Source organism: Schistocerca americana, chromosome X, assembly GCF_021461395.2.
Source record: "Schistocerca americana isolate TAMUIC-IGC-003095 chromosome X, iqSchAmer2.1, whole genome shotgun sequence".
Taxonomy (NCBI): domain Eukaryota; kingdom Metazoa; phylum Arthropoda; class Insecta; order Orthoptera; family Acrididae; genus Schistocerca; species Schistocerca americana.
In genome coordinates, this window is record NC_060130.1 from 39,589,412 (window position 1) to 39,605,645 (window position 16,234).

The window sequence follows — 16,234 nt, forward strand, 5'->3', positions numbered from 1 at the left end:
CTATTATTTGGTTCTTGTTGATCATTATCAAAGAAAGCAGCAGTGTAAGGAACAACAAATAGTAGTCTCTTGCCATTGTTTCGCTAATGAGATGATTTCTCTCTCTTCTTTTTTTTTTTTTTTTTTTTTTTTAATTGTAGGCAGCGGTAGCGTGCACAAAAGCAAGCCATGCCACGAGTGACGACAGGCCGCAAACACGCACTATCAGAATGCGACAAACAATGCATGACACAGTACAGTAATGCATTTTCAGCTTAGAGTGACATAAACGCCTATAACAAGGAAAACGGCACTTATCAGATCAAAGCAAAATAAGCAATTGATTCAAACCAGATGAAGCACATGAAGAAGGAAGGGTACCAGTATAAATACGGATGGAGCGCCTGACGCATAGCAAAGGCTACCTGGTAAAGCTTAACTGCTAAGCTTACGACTCGAACCAAACTACTGTAGCTGTATCGTCATTCATTCGACCTAAATTGTGTCTCATATTACAATGGACCGACTTTGTTTCGATTTGGAGGTGCGGCCTAAAACTTTTCTCTCCCCTTGAACTTCGAGTCTCAAATTTCAGGTGTGGCTTAGATTCGGGAATTTTTTTTTTTCTTTCCTTTATTTCGAGTCTCATTTTTCAGGTTTGAGTGCGGCTTAGATTTGGGTAAATACGATAGGTGGTATTTCAACTAATTCTGACTATGAAATAAAACAAAGTACAGCAGGGAGCTCTGACGAATCAAAGAGCAGCGATGAAGATTCTGATGAATAGTAAAGTATGAGTTAAAAAATAAGATGCTACTGAGATCGTAAATTTTTGTTGTGTTGATGAATCTGTTAACAAACATATTCAAAAATGCACTGAAACATTGGCACATGTAGTGTTGGGAGGTGATAAACTGTCATTACTGTATTTCTTGCTGTTCTACTCCTAAATGACACTGTATCTGAAGGTATAGAATGAATCTTCACTGGCTAGAGAAATGGGTAACACAATTTTACAAGTCTCTGCTGTCATGTAATCTCTTCAGGGAAATCATGACTGTACTAAGATTCGGTTTGTGGTTGACAAGGTCAGAGTCATTAAGAAATGCAAGGCAGCTACCATGTCAGTCCTAGAAGAGAGAGACGTAGCAAACTGTCAAAGCATGTACAGTCCCAGTCCATATGTTTGTGGTGATGTACTAACCAAGTAATACTGTGTGTCAGGCAGCGCATTACTCAAGAACCATCATGGAAAAAGGTGGAGTGGTAATTTTTGTAAAAAACAACATATTTTACAATGCATTAGATTTAAAGAGCCATTGTATAGAGCAACAAATTGAAGTATGTGGTGTTGAGATTACTGTAAATGACTTCACGGCTGTAGTGTTAGCACTGTATAGATCTCCCTCAGGGAATTTGAATGTATTTCTTAAGCACTTAGATTCTTTATTATCCATACTGTACTCAAAGTCCAAGAACTTGATAATTACTGGTGACTTTAATGTTGATTTCCTAAATGAGAGCAATAGTAAAGCTGATTTAGTACATTTAATGGAGTCTTATAATCTGATGACAATAGTAGATTTCCCAACTAGGGTTGCTGTTAACAGTAAAAGTCTGATAGATAATATATTTATAGATAAGTCTACATGGAATGAGATCACTGTACATCCAATCCTTGGCCTTTCTGATCATGGTGGTCACTTGCTTAGGCTCAATTACATCAGTGTGTGCAACAGTTCCGAGCATTCTTGGAAATCTTTTAGGATAATAAATGAACAGGGCCTTAAAAAATTCAGTGATAGCCTAAAAGAGATAGACTGGAGCCGAGTTGATAGGGAAACAGATGTAAACAAAAAGTACAATTCATTTTTAAATGAATTCATGTCTGTATTTGAGTCCATCTTTCCCAAAAAAAGTAGTTAGAAATAGTCATATAGGCAATGCCAAGAAGTCTTGGATCACTACAGGGATAACAACATCTTGTAGAACAAAAAGGATGTTATACAGTTCTCTCAGGACTTGTAATGATCCAAAGAAATGACAACACTACAAACTTTACTGTAGCATTCTCAAGAAGGTTATAAATAAATCTAAAAGTATGTGCATAAAATCAGAAATTGAAAGCTCAGAAAATAAAATTAAAACTATAAGGAATGTAATAAAGAGGGAAACTGGCAGGACAACAGGGAACATGTCTCAGGTAGAGATTAAAACAGGGGACAGTATCATAAAGAAACCTGAGTTGGTTGCAGAAATATTTAATAACCACTTTTTGAGAGCAGCAGAGAAGACAAGCTGTAATGGTTCTATGGAAGAATCATTGTCCCTCCTACAGAAAGCTATTAGCAACAGAATCCCACAGTTATCCTTATCTCCATTTACTGTAAGCGAAGTCATAAGAGTAATTAGATCATTAAAAAACAAAAATTCTGCTGGTGTGGACAATATTTCTAGTAAAATACTGAAACACTGTTATAAATTTGTTAGTCCCGCCTTATGCAACATATACAATGCATCCCTACAAGATGGGATTGTCCCTGACAGACTTAAGTTGGCTGTAGTGATTCCTCTCTTTAAAAAAGGGGATAAAAGCATTGTTACAAACTATCGCCCAATATCCCTATTAACTACATTCTCGAAAATTCTAGAAAAACTCATGCACAGGAGGATTGTAGACCATCTCAAATTCCATAGTATCTTAAGCAAAAATCAGTTTGGTTTTCGTGCCGGTCTTTGTACTGAACAGGCAATATTCTCTTTCAGCAACCAAGTTTTGGAAGCCATTAACAAAAAAATGTCTCCAGTGGGTATTTTTTGCGATCTTACGAAAGCCTTTGACTGTGTAAACCACCAAATTCTTTGGAAAAAGGCAGAATACTATGGTTTAGGTGGTACTGTTGGCTTGTGGCTACAATCATATCTACAGGATCAGAAGCAGACTGTAATGCTAAATGGCTCTTCTGGAGAAATTGCCTCGTCTGAATGGGGCATGATAACGTGTGGTGTGCCTCAAGGCTCCGTTTTGGGCCCACTGATTTTCCTCATCTTTATTAATGATCTTCCTCTTTGTTCTGAGACAAACAGCAAATTTACCCTGTTTGCCGATGATACCACAATTCTAATTGACGATTTGACTGATCATGATCTTGAAAAAACTACAACTACTGTTTTTAATGACATCTTAAATTGTTTCTCCTCAAATGGTCTCTCACTCAATGCAGATAAAACTCATTATATGAGGTTCCATACATCACAAAGTAATCCCAATGAAATTGACATAAAATGTAGAGATCAACCAATACAGAAAGTTGAAGAAACAAAATTCCTGGGTGCTTACATAGACAGTAAATGTAATTGGTCAGTTCACATTCTTCATCTATGTAAAAAACTTAGATCGGCAACATTTTCACTACGGGTAATTTCTTCAGTGGCTGAAGTTGACACTATTAAGGTTGCCTACTTTGGCTACTTCCACTCATTGATGTCATATGCTATCATATTCTGGGGGAACCAACCACTTGCAAAACAAGTTTTCACCATCCAAAAAAAAAGCAATCAGAATAACGTGTGGGGTTAATCAAAGACACTCTTGCAGGCACTTGTTTCGGAAGATAGGTATCCTAACAACTGCCTCACAGTATATTTTTTCCTTGCTGACCTTTGTGTGCAAAAATTATTCCATCTACCAAGACAACAGTAAATTCCATGGTTATAACACCAGAAACAAAAACAATCTACATTTAGAAATGAAACGTCTCACTCTGGTACAAAAAGGAGTTTACTACTCCAGCATTAAGCTGTTCAATGCTCTACCACTACATATCAAATGTGTTCATACAGAACTGCCAAAATTTAAACGAGTTCTCAAAGATTACCTGACAGAGAAATCTTATTATACTGTGGATGAATACCTGAAAGAAAATGTATACCATCACTAAACTTATTGTGTCTAGAAGTAGTTCAATTGATTTTATTGTGCATTTGGGAATTAGCTCACTTTTTGTAACAACAGATTGGCTGTACATGTATTTACTCTTGTAGGCCTAATATCTGATTTAACTTTGTGCTCTTGCCTTTAACCTTTATTTGAAACTCCTTTTTCTGTCAAATGGTTGTTATGTTATCTAGCTGATATTGTATCTGTTACTGTATTTATAGTATGTCTTACTTAAACTATGTACAATTTGCCATTGAATTGCCCTTGTATAGTTTAAATTGAAACCTGTACAATTTGACACGTTCCATATCCTTGTGATTGGCTCACTAACTGGATCTATGGAACAAGAAATAAATAAATAAATAAATACTGAAGTGTGATCCAAGTCGCACAAATATGGCTTTAATAATAACCTCCGAACAATATGCCTCTAAGGACTCAACAAGACACAGAATACTGATGTGCACATTACAAACTAGAATCACACAGAGAGTCAGTCAGCACTGTTCCACACTAATATATGTGCGAGTCACCAGCAGATGGCACGGCAGGGACCGCACGGCACGCTTGGCTCCCAGAGACGGCCTCCAGCAGCCAGCCTGCAATGATCAGTCCGTGACCAATTTAAAGACGCATGTACGGCAACACCACTCTCGGTGCACTCACACTGACATGTACTAGTAGCACGATACAGCAGTGATGAGTAGTAGTACCCCTCCTGTCTTGTGCACCTTTTATCTGGCTCTACAATTTACTTTCCTAGACCCACACAAATGCCTGATCCTCCTAATTCAATTTGCTCTGCAGACTATTTAAAACTTTTGAAGAAAAAGGAGCCACAATTGCACTTTGTGTGCCAGTTACTTTCCAATACATTGGCACCAGCTGATCTTATTTAAGAATAGTCAACTTTTGTAGCCATACTTACAGCACATCCTTTGCTTCCTGGCCTAAATCCAAGTTAACTCCCAGCCCCCCCCCCTCCCCCCACACACACACCCCTCTCTCCCCCCTCGCAAATCAGCTAGTTGTGTGCTGTTATCTCACGTCACACCCTAGTCTATGAGTGCCCAGCTGTCTGGCACCTGACCCCTCTACCTGCACCCCTAGCTAGCCCACAGATGGCTCCCCACTCTCCCACGAGCCACTAAATGCTTCCCTCCAAACCCCTCCCATCTCTCTCCATCTCTCACATTGCCTCAACCCACCCCATCCTACCCCACTCTAAAGCCCCACCTCACTCCAGAACACTCACCATGGGCCAGTAAAGAGCTGGCAGTTGAGCGACCACAGCATAAGGAGACATGCATGCGCATGTGAGAGAGAGTGTGTGTGTGTGTGTGTGTGTGTGTGTGTGTGTGTGTGTGTGTGTGTGTGGGCGCGCGCACATGTTTTCCCTACAGCTAGAAAAAGAAAGTGCATTCTGGAAGCTCGCCAAGTAACGTACCTTTTAGTTTGGAAGGTAGAAGACGAGGTACTGGTGGAAGTAAAGCTGTGAGGACGGGTCGTGAGTCGTGCAAGGATAGCTCAGCACTTGCCCACGAAAGGCAAAGGTCCCAAGTTTGACTCTTGGTCCGGCACACAGTTTTAATCTGCCAGGAAGTTTCATATCAGTGCACACTCCACTGCACGGTGAAAATCTCATTCTACATACCTTTTGTTCGTGTGCCTATCGATGAGACAGTGCTTCTGCCTTTTGGTGAGCCATCTCCTTTATTCCTAAATAATTCGTAATTTTCAACAGAAACTTTCTGTACCTTATTGTTGCATCCTACATTACAATATGCAGTTTCCACAATATGTGGTCATCTGTGAATATAATGGGGGTAACAACTGTAGGAGACCAAAAACTGACTGCAGTAAGCAAGTTCAAGTTATTGTACGCTGCAGTAGTTACCCAGAGGTGAAGAGGGTCACAGAGGATAAGCTAGCATGGGCAACTCCATGAAACCAATCTTCAGATGGAAGATCACAACAATAAAAACATTTGATTCAGCATACACCAGACTCCAAACAGCGTACACAACCTGTATGCTCAGAAACACAGAAAATCATATTGGTTCCATCAGCAGGAAACTTCAGCCCGTAATTGTTATGGAACACTGCGGCGATTTTGTTCATTAATAAAACCCAAAACTGGGGAGTAATAAGAGAGTATTGTTGTAACTTCTTATCAACCTGGTTACCAAAATACATATTAAGAAGACTGGTAAAGTGTTATTTTGAAGGGGTCACTCCAAAGCGCCACGAAAGTATTTGAGCAATGTATAAAATTAGAGAATCAGTGCACAATATTGAAAGCCTATCTACATTATCTATATCTGCATGACTAGTCTGTAATTCACAATTAATTGCTGGCAGAGGGTTCAGAGAACCACCCTCAACCTATTTATCTACCATTCCACTCCCCTACAGCATTTGAGGAAAACCAAACACTTCAATATTTCCGTACAAGCTCTGATTTCTCTTATTTTATTACAATGATCATTTCTCCCTATGTAAGAGGGCTCTAACAAAATATTTTCACATTCGGAGGAGAAAATTGATGATTGAAATTTTAAGAACCTGCTCCAGCAAAATGCTTTTGCTTTAATGACTGCCACCCCAATTCACATGCGATATCTGTGGCATGCACTTTCCTGTTTCCCAATAATACAAAATGAGCTGCCCTTCTTTGAACTTTTAAATGATGTCCTTTGTCAGTCCTATCTGGTAAGGATCTCACACCATGCAGAATACTCCAAAAGAGGACAGACAAGTATAGTTGTAGATAGTCTCTTTAGTAATCCTAACCTTCTAAATGTTTTACTATTAAATCACAGTCCTTTGTTTGCTTTCCCACCACGTTATCTATGTGAGCATTCCAATTTAAGTTATTTGTAAATGTAATTCCTAAGTATTCAATAGACTTCACAGCCTTTAGATCTGCGTGAATTATCATGTAACCAAAATTTAGTAGATGCCTTCTACTACTCATGCGGATGACATAACAATTTTTATTATTTAAGGTCAGTTACCACTTTTTGCATCATATGGATAGGTAGCCTAAATCATTTTGCAGTTCGTTTTGATCATCTGATCACTTTACAAGACAGTAAATGATATGCAAGACTGTAAATGATAGCATCATCTAAGAGGACTGCTCAGATTCTTTCTTAAATTGTTAATGTAGATCGGCAACAGCAGGTGGTCTATAACACTTCCTTGAGGAATGTCAGATATCACTTTTGTTTTACTTGACGATTTTCCATCAATTACTATAAACTGTGACCTTTCTGACAGGAAACCACACATCCAGTTGCACAACTGAGACAATACACCATAGGCACACAATATGATTAGAAAATACTTGTGAGGAACTGTTTCAAAAAGTCTTCTGGAAATCTACAAATATGGAATCAATTTGAGAGCCCCAGTCGGCAGCACTTATTACTTTGCGTGACTAAAGAGCTAGCTGTGTTTTAAAAGGTCAATATTTCTGAATCTATCTTGGCTATTTATCAATGAATCATTATCTTTGAGATAATTCATAATATTCAAACACAATATATGTTCCAAAATCCTAATGCAAATCAACATTAGTGATATGAGTCTGTTATTTAGTAGATTACTCCTCTTTTCTTTCTTGAGCATTGGTGTGACCTGAGCAACTTTTCAGTCTCTAGGTATGGATCTTTATCAAATGAGTGGCTATATGTTGTTGTTGTGGTCTTCAGTCCTGAGACTGGTTTGATGCAGCTCTCCATGCTACTCTATCCAGTGCAAGCTTCTTCATCTCCCAGTACCTACTGCAACCTACATCCTTCTGAATCTGCTTAGTGTATTCATCTCTTGGTCTCCCCCTACTATTTTTACCCTCCACGCTGCCCTCCAATACTAAATTGGTGATCCCTTGATGCCTCAGAACATGTCCTACCAACCGATCCCTTCTTCTGGTCAAGTTGTGCCACAAACTTCTTTTCTCCCCAATCCTATTCAATACTTCCTCATTAGTTATGTGATCTACCCATCTAATCTTTAGCATTCTTCTGTAGCACCACATTTCGAAAGCTTCTATTCTCTTCTTGTCCAAACTATTTGCCATCCATGTTTCACTTCCATACATGGCTACACTCCATATAAATACTTTCAGAAATGACTTCCTGACACTTACATCTATGCTCGATGTTAACAAATTTCTCTTCTTCAGAAACGCTTTCCTTGCCATTGCCAGTCTACATTTTATATCCTCTCTACTTCGACCAACATCAGTTATTTTGCTCCCCAAATAGCAAAACTCCTTTACTACTTTAAGTGTCTCATTTCCTAACCTAATTCCCTCAGCATCACCTTACTTCATTCGACTACATTCCATTACACTCGTTTTGCTTTTGTTGATGTTCATCTTATATCCTCCCTTCAAGACACCATCCATTCCGTTCATCTGCTCTTCCAAGTCCTTTGCTGTCTCTGACAGAATTACAATGTCATCGGCGAACCTCAACGTTTTTATTTCTTCTCCATGGATTTTAATACCTACTCCGAATTTTTCTTTTATTTCTTTTACTGCTTGCTCAATATACAGATTGAATATCATCGGGGAGAGGCTATAACCCTGTCTTACTCCCTTCCCAACCACTGCTTCCCTTTCATGTCCCTCGACTCTTATAACTGCCATCTGGTTTCTGTACAAATTGTAAATAGCCTTTCGCTCCCTGTATTTTACCCCTGCCACCCTTAGAATTTGAAAGAGAGTATTCCAGTCAACATTGTTAAAAGATTTCCCTAAGTCTACAAATGCTAGAAACGTAGGTTTGCCTTTCCTTAATCTTTCTTCCAAGATAAGTCGTAAGGTCAGTAATGCCTCACATGTTCCAGTATTTCTACGGAATCCAAACTGATCTTCCCTGAGGTCGGCTTCTACTAGTTTTTCCATTCGTCTGTAAAGAATTCGTGTTAGTATTTTGCAGCTGTGGCTTATTAAACTGATTGTTCGGTAATTTTCACATCTGTCAACACCTGCTTTCTTTGGGATTGGAATTATTATATTCTTCTTGAAGTCTGATGGTATTTCGCCTGTTTCATACATCTTGCTCACCAGATGGTAGAGTTTTGTCTGGACTGGCTCTCCCAAGGCCGTCAGTAGTTCCAATGGAATGTTGTCTACTCCAGGGGCCTTGTTTCGACTCAGGTCTTTCAGTGCTCTGTCAAACTCTTCACGCAGTATTGTATCTCCCATTTCATCTTCATCTACATCCTCTTCCATTTCCATAATATTGTCCTCAAGTGTATCGCCCTTGTATAGACCCTCTATATACTCCTTCCACCTTTCTGCTTTCCCTTCTTTGCTTAGAACTGGGTTTCCATCTGAGCTCTTGATGTTCATGCAAGTGGTTCTCTTATCTCCAAAGGTCTCTCTAATTTTCCTGTAGGCAGTACCTATCTTACCCCTAGTGAGATAAGCCTCTACATCCCTACATTTGTCCTCTAGCCCTCCCTGCTTAGCCATTTTGCACTTCCTGTCGATCTCATTTTTGAGACATTTGTATTCCTTTTTGCCTGCTTCATTTACTGCATTTTTATATTATCTCCTTTCATCAATTAAATTCAATATTTCTTCTGTTACCCAAGGATTTCTACTAGCCCTCGTCTTTTTACGTACTTGATCCTCTGCTGCCTTCACTACTTCATCCATCAAAGCTACCCATTATTCTTCTACTGCATTTCTTTCCCCCATTCCTGTCAATTGTTCCCTTATGCTCTCCCTGAAGCTCTGTACAACCTCTGATTCTTTCAGTTTATCCAGGTCCCATCTCCTTAAATTCCCACCTTTTTGCAGTTTCTTCAGTTTTAATCTTACAGGTCATAACCAATAGATTGTGGTCAGAGTCCACATCTGCCCCTGGAAATGTCTTACAATTTAAAACCTGGTTCCTAAATCTCTGTCTTACCATTATATAATCTATCTGATACCTTTTAGAATCTCCAGGGCTATATATGATTTCTAATGGAGCTATTGTATCAGCATTCTCTGAAAGAAACATAACTGCTTTATGACACTGAGGAGAGCTACTACTAAGTTACTCACAGTTGCAGTTGTTCTTGATTTGAATACTGCAATAACAACTTTGTTGTCTTTGGTGAAGAAATTTCAGAAATCCGTGTTTAGTAACCCTGCTTTAGTAGCACTGTCATCAGTAATATTACCACAGCTATTGCGCAGTGAAGGTATTGGTTGTGTCTTGCCATTGGTGTACTACACATGCAACCAGAACCTCTTTGGATTTTCTTCCAGATTTCAAAACGAAGTTTCACTATGGGAACTATTAAACACACCTTGCACTGAAACCCACCCTAAGTTTCGAGCTTCAGTAAAACATCGCTAATCTTGGAGATTTTGCATTCTTTTAAATTTTGACATGCTTTTTTTCATTGCTTCTGCAGCTGAGTTTTGACATATTTTGTGCACCACCCTTTTAATTTATTTGGTATCCTTTCAATTTATTTGGTATATATCTCTTAATTGATGTCGATACTATTTCTCTGAATTTAAGCCATGTCTGGTCTACACTTACAAAGTCAGGCTTGAAGGAGTAGAGACTAAGTAGAGACCGTCTCCTTGGAAGGCATCAAGTTAATTTTTATATGCTTTCTCATTAAATGCCCTATTGTGTAGGGCTGAAAATTAATAGGGATAAGGTAAACAGAATGTGCAAAGTAAGTGGAAATTACTCGTCTCTTCCCCGATTACAGTGCAATAGAAGATAATACGAGATGTTGACAGATTGCCATATCTCGGTAGCTTTATATGTAATAATGAGGTCACAGATGCAGAAATCACCAGCAGAACTGGAAAATCAGTCCATATGGCAATTAGGTCTGTAATATGCCAACAAAGCTTTGACTGCACTCCTTTATCGTTTATATGTGTGAGACTTGGAAAATGTCAGTAAAATCAGCACACAGTCTCCATGTTTTTCACCAACAATGCTAGAGATGAATTCTGAAGATGTTAACCCAACCAAGTTACAAACGATGAAGTGCTGAGAATAAGAGGTCTACACAGCCTGCACGTAATTATTGTTGAAAGAAGACTGAGGATTGCAGGTTATGTTCTACGCATGTAAGGTGGAAGAATCCCAAAATCAACACTGTTGTTGAAATCAATGGACAGATACAGATGTACAGGAAGACCTTTTAACACCTGGAACTTTTGCAATGAATCTTCAATCCATGGACACAAACTTGGAGGAAGGTGAGAACTTGGCAGCTGATCAAGTGAACTAGTGGAAACCAGTTCCTTGTATGGTACACAGCAAATCTGAGTAAGTTAGTAAGTAAGTAAGTAAGTAAAGTACAACTGGGGATTTTGCAAAACTGTTGGATGATCGATATTATTGTCTAGATTTGACACTGTTGGACTTCTACCTTTTCCTTGATGTGTATTCTTCAAATTGTGAGTTTTACGAGAAAGCTGATAGATACTTACCAATCAACCTTCCCTGACACGAACTGACATTGTCTCTTTATAAATTCTACTGTGCTAACAATTATCTACTGAGAATCCTCGACTAGGTCTCCGCAGCTCAAATGAGCCAGTTTCTTTTAAATTTCTGTCTTTGGCTATAATTGTCTTCCAAGTATGGTGACACAACATCCTGTCATGAAACTTTTGCTTTTACACTTGTTTACTTTTCTGGACACTGCCTTTTTCTGCACTGTGCACTAAATACACTATGTGAGTAATGTCCAATCTCCAACAACCAATCGTGAACTGTAAACAGCTGTAAACTCTACCAGGGCACATAGCAAACAATTAACATTTGTGTTTTAGTGTTCTAAGCTGTGAGGTCATCAGCGGACAAATAATTTAGTACCTATTCCTGGACAGCCAGAGTGGCCGTGTGGTTCTAGGCGCTACAGTCTGGAACCGAATGACCGCTACGTTCGCAGGTTCGAATCCTGCCTCGGGCATGGATGTGTGTGATGTCCTTAGGTTAGTTAGGTTTAATTAGTTCTAAGTTCTAGGCGACTGATGACCTCAGAAGTTAAGTCGCATAGTGCTCAGAGCCATTTGAACCTATTCCTGACGTGCAGTTGTTTGGAACAACAACTGACATGATCCAAAATATTACTTTCTTTTATTATAGCTTCACTTTTATTTTGTCTAATGATTACTAATTTCAGTATCAAATTCCATCATCAAGCCACTATATGATCAGAAAGCATAGTGTATCGTTAAAATATTGTTTAATAAACAGATTACCATTATATCATCATTCCTTAAAGTAATGTCCAAAGTGGAAGGACAGATGATTAATTTTGAGTATATACTAAAGTCAGAGTACTGAACCGGATATGAAAGAAGGAAAACCAGAAGGGCAGTGAGAGACGGGTGCCTTCTATCACCTTACTTCCTTAATATGTTCATCAAGGAAGTAATAGCAACAACAAAGAAAAGATGACCAGAATCAAAAGGTAATTTCTGGAATACGCCATGGAAATGTGATAGGACCATTACATTTACAATGTATATAAATGATCCAGTAGAAAGTGTCAGAGGCTCCTTAATATTGTTCACAGGTACTACACTTGTCCATCAGAAAGTAGCAATAACAGAAGACAGTATCAATTTGCACAATGACCTGCAGAGGATTGGTGAATGATGTAGGCTCTGGCAGTTGACCCTGCACATAAATAAATGTAACATATCACACACACACACACACACACACACACACACACACACACACACACACAGGAAAAGAAATCCAATACTGTACAACAACACTATTAATGACAAATTGCTGGAAACAGAATCTACCATAAAATATCTAGAAGTAACTATCCAGAGCAACCTTAAAGTGGAATGACCACATAAAACAGCAATAGAAAAGCAGATGCCAGACTAAGATTCACAGGAAGAATCTTAAGTGAATGTAAATTACCCCTGTGTCCTTACCCAGTAAGACTGACAGAAGAGAGAAAGAAGATCCAATGAAGTGCGGAGTGTTTTGTCACAGGATCATTTAGTCGCTGTGAGATCATTACAGAGATGCTCAGCAACTCCAGTGGTAGATGCCATAAGAGAGCAGTTGTGCATCACGGAAAGATTTACTACCCAAATTTCGAGAGAGTAGTTTCCGAGAAGAGTCTGACAACATAATAGTTTCTCTCATATACAATTCACGAAATGATCACGAGAAGAAAATTTGAGAAGTTAGAGATAATACAGAAGTGTACTGACAGTCATTCTTCCCAAGCACTGTTCACAAGTGGAACAAGGCAGAGGGGATCAGTTGGTGGCATGAGACGTACCCCCTGCCACACACAGTTAGGTGGTTTTTGGAGCATGATGTCGATATGGAAACTTAATTGCATGCATATACACTGCAGATTGACGACATCACAATAGTAAATCAGAGTAGGAACTAAATAAAATGTTTCAGGCCTTAAATCAAGAAGTTGTAAAACTAAAGCTAAAAATGAATACAAAGAAGACAAAAGTTATGGCTACAGACAAGAAAGGAGGAGGAGGTAGGACTGACACAAGAACAGGCAATGAGCAACTCAAGCAAGGAACTGAAATTCAATATCTCAGTAGCATTTTGCAAGAAAACAATCAATATTTCAAGGCATTCAAGAAAAGAATAGCACAGGTGAAGAGTTCCTTCCAAAATAAGAAGAAGCTGCAACTGAATAAACATATCAGCTTCCACATTAAGAAAATATTTGTAAAGACCTTTGTGTGGAGTGTTCTGACACACAGATGCAAAATCTGTACATTAGAAAAGCCAAAGGAAGCTCGCCTCAGACCTGCTGAAATGTGGTTCTGGAGGAGAAGTACAAGAACTATCTGCATTGACAGAAAAATTAAAGGAAATAGGAGAGAAGAAAGAACCACTGAAAGTTATAGGCCAGGGCAAAGCAAAATACACTGGACACTTAACTGGAGATGATAATCTTTTAAAAAACATTTCTGAAGGCAAGATCGTAGGTAAGAAAACAAGGGGATGACTGAGAACATCCTACTTAAACAATATGATCAATGAATGGGATTTTCTTCACACATGGAGATGAAGACAACTGCTGAAGAGAGGAAGCTGTGGCTGCAGAGACAAGGTTTAACCTTTTGGAAGAGTAAGGACAAACTAATACAAAATATGAGTCTGCATGGTAGCTACATATGGAATAAATGACAACTTCTTGTGTGCAGTCATCAAGTCACTTACCTCAGTAGGTGTCTTATCTACTAAAAGTAAAGGTCACTGTTGTGCTTTCAATAGATGTGAACTGCACCCTGAAAATGGTATGTCTAGTTTGCAGTTGTACAGAAGCTTTTTATTTTGCAAAATGGTTCAAATGGCTCTAAGCACTATGGGACTTAACATCTGAGGTCATCAGTCCCCCAGACTTAGAACTACTTAAACCTAACTAACCTAAGGACATCCCTGCCTGAGGCAGGATTCGAACCCGCGATCATAGCAGCAGCACGGTTCTGGACTGAAGTGCCTAGAACCGCTCGGCCACAGTGGTCAGCTTTTATTTTGCACAGAAATGTTTGATAATAAGATGAACTGATGCTGGCACTTGCTACTGAAACCAGTAGCACTTAGACACAACAAAAATGTGACTACAGAATTAAGAATAATTTTTCCAAACAATCGAGTATTTTTACCAAAACAACACCACAATAGTGGAAACTTATTTTAAACTAAAGACACAAAAGAAAAAAAGAGAAACTGTAAAGATCTTGAGTCTCATAAGACTCTCTTGGGAGGAAAATATAAGATTTTTAATTGGTAAACTTGCAAGGCATCCTTTTTATGTTGTATAAACTACGAAACTGTTAGCATCGTCAACTAAAATTTACTTCTTCTGTCTTAATATACCTTCCTTCACTTACAGCTGCAGTGTGGAGACAGCGGTGAGGGTGGGAGCGGGGATGGGGGCGAGGGTGTGGGCATACTGCTTTAAAATGGTGATTCTTGTATTGATATTCTTAACAACAGATTTATATCTTTTGTTTATGAAAGTCTGCATGCGATGACAGCTGCACTAGTAATACCTTCACAGGGTCGTATTCAAGTTGCAAGGCTAGATCTATGCCAACCATGACACGCTCCCAGCCTTTCCTCCTCGTGATCTGGTTGTAGCGTTGGGACTGCAGGGTGTCTAAGCTGATGTTCAGACCGTCAAGCCCTGCCCTCTGCAAGGCAACCAGCTGTCTTGTCAACATGAGGCCATCGGTTGTCATTAAGACACTTTCGAGATCTTTTATTTCCTTCAAAGCACCCGTGAAACAGCAAATTATTCTATGGAAACTGAAACAAATAATTTGTAACATTGCTGCTGCATATGAAACAAAACTCCAGTTGATAAATTGAAAATACAAATTCCTCAAAAGTTAACTGTACATTTGCCCTAATACAAAGAGATAAGAAGGGTTAATAAACTGAATTGAAGAATGCAAGTTAAGATAGCAATGGAAAAATAATTAGAGGCATAAGATCACCTACTGCAACAGGGAAATGGGAATCAATATGAACCATTACCCAGCTACTGTCAACTGATTCCATGTCTCCATGCACACTGTATAAACCACTGTGGGTTTGTCCGACAAAGTACATTGTTGTACCACACATTATGGTTTTTCCCCATTCAATGCTCATGTGGAGTGTGGGAAGAATGATTCTTTAAATGGTTCTGTGCATGCTGTAATTAATCTTGCCTTCATGGTCCCTATAGGAGTGATACATATGCGGTTATTGTATAATCCCTAAATACCTCACTTAATACAGGTTCCTGAAATTTCATAAGTTAGGTTTTGTCATATATTTGGCGTCTATCTTCACTTGTCTGGCATTTCCAATTTTTAGTAGCTTCTTGATGCTCTCCCATGCATCAAATAAATCTATGATCAATCATGCTACACTATTTTGTATACATTCAATGTCTGCCATTAGCCTTATTTGTTATGGGTCATACTTAAGCAATATTCTAGAATGGGCCACACAAGTATTTTGTAAGCAATGTCCTCTATAGACTGATTGCATTTTCCAGTATCTTACCAATGAATTGAAGTCTGCATTCTGCTTTGCCTACAAGTGAGTCTATGTCACCATTTCATTTCATCCAGATATTTGTATGAGTTGACCAATTAAAACTGTGATTATTTGATAATGTAGTCATACAATACTGTCTTTTTTTGTTTTGTGATGTGCTCCAATTTACATTTCTGAAAACTTAAACTCAGTTGCCTATCTTTGGACCAAATTGAAATGTTATGATCTGACTCAAATTTGTGCAGATTTTTTTCAGGCAATAATTCATTAT

The 16,234-nt window shown here is 38.7% G+C and overlaps 1 protein-coding gene across 1 annotated transcript in view; it reads right to left on the minus strand.

Moving 5' to 3' along the window:
- LOC124555818 (molybdenum cofactor biosynthesis protein 1-like) overlaps positions 1 to 15,477 on the minus strand; it is a 56,066-nt gene extending 40,589 nt beyond the window's left edge. Inside the window, exons 1-3 of the mRNA XM_047129886.1 lie at positions 15,454 to 15,477; positions 15,316 to 15,353; positions 14,967 to 15,222 (exon numbers count right to left, since the gene is read on the minus strand). Of these exons, the coding sequence (XP_046985842.1) occupies positions 14,967 to 15,222; positions 15,316 to 15,353; positions 15,454 to 15,477 (318 nt within the window). The remainder of the gene's footprint in view (positions 1 to 14,966; positions 15,223 to 15,315; positions 15,354 to 15,453) is intronic.
- Between the last annotated feature and the right edge of the window lie 757 nt (positions 15,478 to 16,234).